Source organism: Aptenodytes forsteri, unplaced genomic scaffold (assembly GCF_000699145.1).
Source record: "Aptenodytes forsteri isolate BGI_AS27 unplaced genomic scaffold, ASM69914v1 Scaffold605, whole genome shotgun sequence".
NCBI classification, from domain to species: Eukaryota; Metazoa; Chordata; class Aves; order Sphenisciformes; family Spheniscidae; genus Aptenodytes; species Aptenodytes forsteri.
The window spans coordinates 532717-541848 of NW_008794427.1; the positions used below are offsets into that span (position 1 = coordinate 532717).

The following is a 9132-nucleotide window of genomic DNA, read 5'->3' on the forward strand; positions in this document are numbered from 1 at the left end:
ATTTAGGTTGCTGCATGCTATCTGGAAGTCTCGTTTTATGTGCACACTTGAACTGTTTGTGTGGCTTTTGAGAGGTGCTCGTTTAGCAGTGGAAGACTTGTATAAATAGAGGCATCCTTAGGCTCTGTCTCTGTCTCTAACCTTTCTGTGTAACTCGCAATGGCTTAACTGTGGTTTCTAGGTGGCAGACGAAACAAAATCTCATCAGCAAATTGTCCTGTGTGTGGCCTGTGATGCCATCACGTTTCCAAGTACAATGGCACTTTCTGCAGGGGACAGTCTGGATGCAGGAAGGGCATATGAGGACTATTGTTTTTCCATAGCAGAAGTTTCATGCCATAACTTCTGAATTCCCTTTTGACTTCAGCCTACAACCATTTGTGGTGCCCACACAAACAGGCCTAGAGAGTACTGTCCAATTGTCCATGGGATCAAATCCTAAATTCCACTAAGTCATAGAAGATTTCTGCCATCTACACTGGCTTTGTGACTCACCATCAGGAGTTTGCCAGCTTTTCTGACTCTGCCACTCTTGCTTTCTTTAGGTATGAAAATAAGGGAAAACGTAAGATCTTTTCAGAGAGTCTCTGCTTTTATTGTTTTATTCCTTCTCCCCAACTTTATTCTGAAAATGGGGAGAAGTCCATTTAAATGCTTGTTAAGGTTACTTCACTGCATCTTCTAACATTGTAGTAGGGGACGTTAATAGCCAAGCTTAGATGAATTTTTGAGTCAGTGAAATATATTTTCCAATGAAAGCAGTGAAAGTGAGTGTGTTTAACTTGTTTCCTGTCTGACAAAATTCTAGACTGATTTTTCAATAGGATGATGAACAAAATACTCAGATGATTTTGTGTGCAAACTGCTCTAATATTTTTTATACTGGGCGCACTTTTTATCCTTTTGGTTGAGTTACTGCTGTATGTTTTGACTGAAGGAGCTGTTTCACTGATTGTGATGGGAACGTTCTCTGTGTTTCTGTTGCAGGAATTGCTTACCTGGGAGGCGTCTGCAGTGCCAAGAGAAAGTGTGTTCTTGCTGAAGACAACGGTCTCAATCTGGCATTTACAATTGCACATGAACTTGGGCACAAGTAAGAACTTGTCCTTCTGTTTCTTTACTGATGCCACTATAGCATACTTTTATTTAAAGCCATACTAGTGAAATTACTAGTATGGCATGTTTGTTATGATTTCATAAATCTAGCAGATTGATAAATAACTTAATTTTTAGGAGGCTTATGTAAACATTCAGTTCAGCACACATAAGTCTTTCTATTTGATCCTCCCCTATTTTCCACTCTATGTTTTGATTTTGAGTAGCACAAAGAGGCCTCATTCTCTTAAATGATTGATGGTCGTAGTTAGAGACAAATTCTGCTTTTGTTTACACTGTAGCGTAGGTCCATAAAAACGACATCAACTTCAAAATCTTTGAACTTGCTAAATTTTCTCTGAAGTTCAGGTGTCTATGTCAAGGATTTTAATAGTTAAATACTTTGGTAATGGTTTCATCTCTGCATGTGAAGTAATCTACTGTGGCTGAAATTGTAAACATCAGTATTTTGGAAATGCCCTTAAGCAGTATTATTTGATCAACAGAAAGAAATCGTATAACTTGATTTATCAGCTTGATCACAGCTAACTAACACACTTTGAACACTGACTGGAAAAAACAGCAAAGAACATGATAATTCCTAGTCAGAAAGAAATTTGCAGAATGAGATTACTGGGTACTTTCTGCAGGTGACTTTGAAGACTTTTTAAAGCTGCCTGTAAATATCGCATGGACAGAAGAAAGCAAAATTGACTGGAAGAGTCACCTGCATCATCTTAGTGCAGTTAATGAGTTAACCCAAAGGTCAGCATCCACATTTACTGCTTTCCAGGCTAAGTGTAATATGCACTTACTCATAATACTTACAAGCTTTTTTCCCTTTCCATTGCCATCACTCTGGTTGCACTGTGTCACAGTTAGACTGTGTAAGGTATAGAGTTAGACCAGGAACAAATTTATACAGGGGCAAGGGCTGTACCTATGGGATTTTCAAGTATTCCTTCCTTTAGCCTCTCTGGATGGAAAGTGGGAGGTCCCACCATTGTTCCTTTAGTAAGAAGTCGTGCATAAGTTTTGTCTGCACCCTTCTGGACTCCTACTGTTTATGTGTCTGTTGTATCTTCCTTTTCTACAGTAACAAGTATTTGACAGCTAAGTCAGAGCCAATGTATCATGTTCAGATTCTGGCCAGTCTCATTCCATGACAAATAATTACTTTATGGCAATGTATTTCAAAGTTGCATGGAGGATATTTAGGTTGCTACCAAAAATGACAAGACGAAAATGAATCTCCTGTTCACCCTCCAGTGACACCAAAGGCAGCTGAGCCAAACCGAGGGTGGTTTCAGCAGAAATGAAGGACATTTGGTTTTGGTTTTATTTCGATTGCATGCCAAGATGTTAAACTGAGCCTAAACTTAATAACAAATTAACCGGGGGTAACGTTAAAGGAAATTCAGCACTCATCTTTGGATGGGCCAAGAGCAGGAGGGAAAAATACTTGAGCTGCAGAAAATCCAGCTGTGTAAAAGAGTGAGACTGGTCTGCCCTGGTGTTTGCCAAGTTTCCCAGCAGAGCTGTCAAGCTTCCTTCTAATAATGCCTTGCAAAAAATCCACAACATAAATAGGAGATGTAATGCTTTCAGATACAGCTCTCCATCTCTGCAGAAAATAGCAAACTCCATTTTCTTCCTGAGTGCAATTTTGGTGGTAAGACCATAATGTCCTTTCTCTGCTGATTTTCTTTCTTTGCCTCCACCTTGGAAAACTATTATTTCAAGAGGTGGGTATGAGATGTCTAAAGGGGTTGACAGAGGGTGGCTTAGGTTCAGTACCCTGGAGGATTTGGACAGTGAGTGTGCTGTTGTGCAGAGAATCTTCTGCTTCAGGAGAGTCATAGATCCAATTGTGGGGAGAGATGGAGAGCTTAAATGAAGATTGCAGGTGAAGAAGGACAAATGATAAAGGAGACTGCATTTTCTAACAGAGCTGCCTCATGACCCACTTTACTGAGAGAGAAGAGACTAGAACAGGCTCAGTCAAGAGAGACTGGGAAGAGTACTTGAGTACTAGAGGGACTTGGAGGGTCTGTAAGAGTCTAGGGACCTAAGGTGTCTGGGTCTGGGGAATGTAGCTCTGAGAAGGCACGCGAGCCAGTAAGGTTCCAACTGAAGGAGCTAGCTGGGTTAGGTTAGAGAAGCTGCTGGCAGGATTCTGCTGCCACAGGTGTTTTGGGGACATGTTCCAGGTCAGCCTGTTTCACAATGAGTTGCAATTCTCTATCACACACTGGAGCAAGCCCTCCAGCCCTTCTGCCCCCTCTTCCCTTGCTTAAGCTCAGCCATAAGCATGCATAACCAAACCCCAGTGTGCCAAATCAAAACAGAGGGGAAAAAATGCCATCTGTCTCTCATCACCCAACCTGAGCATCAAAATCATCCCTTTATACTGTCATCCACCAGTGGCCTAGTTACTTATTTCGAAGTCTACTCAATTTACTGGTACCTTTCTGGCCTTGAAGTCAACAGGAGGCTTTTCATTGACCTTACTAGGTGTCAGACCTCTCCTTATTTTTCTGTTTTTGAACTGCAACAGGATGCTCTGAGCAGTCCTGTTTCAGCACATCTTGTGCAAATAGAAGGATTGTTTGCACACTTTACCTACAAACTTGTAGTTTTTAAGCGACTGTGAAATGTAAGGAAACACATTGCAGAGATGAAGACAAAGCAGCTGACATGAGCTTCAGGTTTAAAAATGAAAACCAGGGAAAACTAGGTGCAAGTTTCTTAATTAAAAAAATTCCAATCAAAACTTACATCCATATTGGCAAAAATATAAATTTTGGAGAGCCATAATTGCGGGCTTTATTGAAGGCTGATTTCCTTATGAGTGTAGAAAAGCTGAGATTTATTACTTCTTGCCCTAAAACTAACAAATGTCTGTGGAGATCACAAGGCCAGTTTGGCATTCACGGATAGTTTCTGATGTAGACTTTGGAAAAAATGAATGGATTACTAATTGATGTGTCAGATTCCTAATCTGCCACTAATGTCATTTGGACTCACTGCAAAAAATACTATTACAGACAGCTGCACTGTGAAAACATGGAGACATCATTAAATTAGGGTGATGCTTATAGGTCCTATAAAAGTTCATCTTCAGGTTTAACATATAGAGTTGTTGTTGCTTGATGATGGAATGAGTGATATAACTTTTATCTGTTGTATTTATATCTACAAATCTGGAGTGATAATTTTGATCCATGGACGCAAAGGGAGCATCCATTTGTATTTAGATACAATTTTTTCTACAAAGAGTCCAGGAGAAGAATTTTGCTGTTACAAAAAGGTAACAGGCAGGGTAGAAACCACTGAGTATGTGATGAGGCTGCAAATCATAAACTTCTTACTATACAAGACAGGACCCTTAGCAAGCCTCGTTGCTTCATTCAGCATGGTCAATAGTGAATGTCTTTTAAAGTAACACACTTTAATGTAACCACCGTTAGTTGGTTTTTATCCAGGGATTGCTGGGTGGAGTACTGTGTTCTGACCTACACAAAAGGGAAGACACAGAGATCACAGTGGTTCCTGAAGTCTTAAAAAGTATAAGTCCAAGGTCTTCATGTTATAAACCGCTTAATATGCCGAACGCTTTCTTACTCTCATCTTTCCTCAGACTAGCAGGGCAACTCCATCAGTAAAAGCTTGAAAATACCCTACTGTTGTCAGTGGGATGCTGAATGGTGCTGCCCTCCTCCTCCATGAACTGCACCAGTGTGAAGTTGATCTGAGATTCATACCCCAAAGACCACCCTGAAAAACTGTGACTTTTAGAAAAATTGTGCCACTTCCCCTTCCCCTGGTTCTCTTTTTGCCTACAGCAGTGACATTGTTACCATTTTCAAGTCATTCTCCAAAGAAAAAGGCAAATAAGTTTTTTAAACAAAAGCTGGGATTCATCCTTATATCCGTTATCCCCTAAATGAAGCGGGTAGGCTGTAGCCAGTGGTTTTTCAGGACAACAATGCCAGCTTTGTTGCCATTCCTGTTTCTTTCAACAGCCTCGGCTTTCCTGTTGTGGGATGGGGGGCAGGCTTGGGTGAGGAGGGAAGATTCCCATTCATGAGCTAGCGGAACCTGGCACTGCCTCTAGATGGTGAGAGAATAGCCGGAGGTGGTATGGCTGGAAGCCACGCCGTGTCAGATGCCCTTAAGAAAGTGAATCAAAATCAACTGACAATAAGCAAGATGCAGTCTGTTGCCAACAGCCTGAAACCGCATGGCCTCAAACTTGAAGCTGAAACAGATGAGGACAAAAACGAGTCCAAAGGTAAAAAGCCTACAGTGCACACACCAAACAGCTCTGGATTTGGAATCAGACAAGAGAAGAGTTTAGATCCGGCAGGTTTCTGTCCGGTATGATTATTTGCTTTAGATGTTAAGTATTAATAAATGTAGCCTTGTTAAAATTACTTTAGCATAGTTATTTGCTGCATAATTAAGTATGGCCTTTGTGGTGTGTCTCAAGCAATAGTAGTGTTGCAAGTAAGGGAAAAGCACTCTCTAGATGTTCCCTTTGTGGCCTGATATTTATGCTAATAGACTTGCAAATAAACTTACCTCCCTGATAAGTCTAGCGCAGCACCCAGCAGAGAGATTCTGTCATGCAAATACTTGTAAGGCAGAATGTGAAAATACTGCAGGCTGAAGGGGAATGTGTCTTGAGCAGATCCAAAAGGTACAGAATAATGCCCTGTGTCAACTTACACTGGCAAAGCCAGGTCAGCGTGTTGCAGGCATACAAGCTTAATTCCTAAGAGCCAAACAGGAAATTAACAGTCCCCTTTCTCCCCCGCCCTGCAATTTATAAAGATTTGGTCATAATGCATTTTAAAAATTAAAAGTTTCACGTGGAAGCTGAGGACCACCACAGCAAATGGGACACAGATATGAGCAGTCAGGTAGTGCTGCAGAGTGCACACTGTGCTGGTATAAAACTGTTTCTTAAACAGTCTGTTTTGTGATTCTGGTCAGCGCAGTGCCAGCAGCAATGGAGCCAGCCAGCCAAATCATGGTGGTGGTGCAAGGGGAGTGGTTCTGGCACCGATATAAAAATGGAGGGACCTTTGCTACAGATTCCCTCATTTTATCTTGGGATTATAACATTTAGGTGCAGGCTGTGGGAGCTGAGAAGCTGTTTTGAAAAAAAAAACCCCAACCCTCTGTCTTTTTTAGAGCAGCTCACCGTAGTCTAGCCTTGAACGCGCGGCTCTACCAATGTAGGCAGCTGAGTGTAGCTTCTATCCTGGCTGACTTTAAACATTAACCCTATTTTTCAAAAAAGCTCCCATCTGAGCTTCTTTTTCTGCTCTGTGTTGCTCTTTTGGCCATCTGCATTGTAATGATGGCAAATGCAAGCATTTCTTCATAGCATTTGTAAAGAGCCGGATTTTAGAAGTATGAGCAAAGCAACCAGTAGGATCCTTGAGTGTTATGGTGCTGACAGCGAGATCAGTCACAGAAAAGAAGTCAGACCTTGCAACTGCTGTTTGAAGTGTAGCAGAGGCATGAGTTAGTCCCACATTTATTAGGCAGGTTCTGCCTGACCTGAATGTCTGTAGAACGTTTTTCTTCATTGCTATTGCAAAAGTACACCAATTAATTGCCAGGAAGCCATCTGCCCCCAGATTAGTTCTTACCTCCCAAAAGGCATTAAAACCAACATTACTAAAGTTGCAGAATCAAACCTGTAGAAGCACCAAAGTCTCAGTTTCAGGTTATCTGGACAACTTCAATTTTAACTCTAGTCCCTCTGTCCTACAAATGAGGCCAAACTTCTATGCTTAGGGTAGTATTTCAGCATGTAGTTAAAGACTCTAACTTAACACATGTCCACAGGCATCTTATTCACTCCTGTGCATGAATGTTTTACCAGAGAGAGACCTTGCAAAGAGGTGCCCATCTTGTGGGCCTGTAGGGTAGTATCCATTTATGTGATGGCTCAGGGATGCAGCCTACGGCTGACAGGATCTGTCTTGTGACTGGATAAACCTCTCCAATGGCACTGCTGGCAGTTTGGATGTAGATTCTGTCTTATGGTGGAGAGCTGTGGCACAGTTCCCTCTGGGCGTCTGTAAAAGCCTCTGTGGCTGTTCTGACCATGCTGCGAAAGGCAATGTGTTGGAACTCACATCTGCATTTGTAGGGGTTGAAAATCAAGGTCAGTTGGATCCCAAGGAGGACTGGAGCCAGAGGCAATCCCATGCAAGCTTTATTCTAGCAAGCTCAGGTGTGAGCTTGTGTCACTGTGTTGCTGCACCAAGACTTTCTGAGTAGGGGGGTAGTTTGATTCAGGCAGTACTGCCCCAGCTATATTCTACTAGTGCCAGCACTCCCCATTTTAAATCTCACAGGAGTATGTCGGTGTTCCAGTATATTGCAGTTTCGGGATTACTGGGAGTGACTGACTGCCATGTAGACATACCCTGAGGCTGGCCAAAAATGCTGGCAACAGTCCGTACCCACCCTGGAGCTGCTAATTTTATTTTCTGCCATTTGTGTTGTAAATCTGTTGTGGAATGTCTCTCTCTGTTCCCAGGCTCCCTTTTCTTGTTCCCCTCCTCCCAGGTTTCATTCTTCTTCCACAGATAATTGCAAGCACATTTTCACAGTTAAGTTGCCCTTCTCTGTACAACTCCAAAAGGACATAATGGAACACTGCCTATTTCATCAAATATGTTTGTACATCAGAATTGATATGATCTAGTAAAAGCAGTTATTTAATAACATATTCTGGTTTTGAGAGAGAACTAGGTATAACCTAAAATTTCAGGAGATGCTTCTTCCAGTTTTGGTAACACACTGATGTGTTTGTTTTAGAAAAAAAAATATTATGTACCTAAGTATCTTGATATTAGTAGCTTGATAATAGCTTTCTGAAAACTGTGTCCTAAGTTAGTCAAAAGGAAGCAGAGATCAAAGACAGATATAGATCTAAACATATGTAAATAAAAAAAATCAGTGGAGACTTCTGCAAGCAAGGAAGAGGTAGTGATGCAGCACCACTAAACAGAAGGTGGGTTTGCCCCACATAATACAGTACATGATACCTGAGTAAGTTAATTTGAATCCCAGAAGTAGAATATCCCTGTTGTATTAACCTTGTCTGGGCAAGCTGTTTTTGTAATGACAGTAGGATATCACATAGAGAAAAATCACATACAGAAATCACATAGAGAAAAAGAAGATTGGGAAGGAGAAACGGAGACGTTCAAGTAGTATCATGTGCCAGACTCTGGATAATAGGCCTGGTTTTGGGTGGGTTTTTTTAGTTTTATGTAAAACTGCAAGATATTTACAGATCATAGAATAGAATAGATCATAGAATCATTGAGGTTGGAAAAGACCTCTAAGATCATCGAGTCCAACCGTCAACCCAACACCACCATGTCCACTAAACCATGTCCCTAAGTGCCTCATCTACTCGTCTTTTAAATACTTCCAGGGATGGGGACTCAACCACTTCCCTGGGCAGCCTGTTCCAATGTTTCACCACTCTTTCAGTAAAGAAATTTTTCCTCATGTCCAATCTAAACCTCCCCTGGCGCAACTTGAGGCCATTTCCTCTCGTCCTATCACTTGTTACTTCAGAGAAAAGACCAACACCCACCTCGCTACAACCTCCTTTCAGGTAGTTGTAGAGAGCGATGAGGATGTTTACAGAATTCTTAAAAGGCTTCCAGCTCAGTAATTTGCTCCTTTCACTCAAAACAGCTTAAGTTTACCAGCCACTGTCAGTGAGCGGTCAGGGCAAGATTAAACCAAAGTCCAATTGTCCTCAGAAAACTGAGCTAAAGCACATTTTTGAAATGCCAGGTACTAACAATTGGTCACGTCAACTGCTCTGGTCGTTACCAACATTAATGTAAACACATCCAGCATGTAATAATTCTCACATGAACTTGCAAATTTTAAATAGCTTGGTTTGTTTACTACAGAATGAACACATTATAATTATTATAATTATGCTCTTCTAAAGCTACCTGTCCTCATGGTCTCTGCTTTCCGTTACTA

The 9132-nt window shown here is 41.4% G+C and overlaps 1 protein-coding gene across 1 annotated transcript in view; it reads left to right on the forward strand.

The window, feature by feature from the left end:
• ADAMTS17 (ADAM metallopeptidase with thrombospondin type 1 motif 17) overlaps positions 1-9132 on the forward strand; it is a 205812-nt gene that overhangs the window by 83998 nt on the left and 112682 nt on the right. Inside the window, exon 7 of the mRNA XM_009289472.2 lies at positions 988-1093. Within this exon, the coding sequence (XP_009287747.2) occupies positions 988-1093 (106 nt within the window). The remainder of the gene's footprint in view (positions 1-987; positions 1094-9132) is intronic.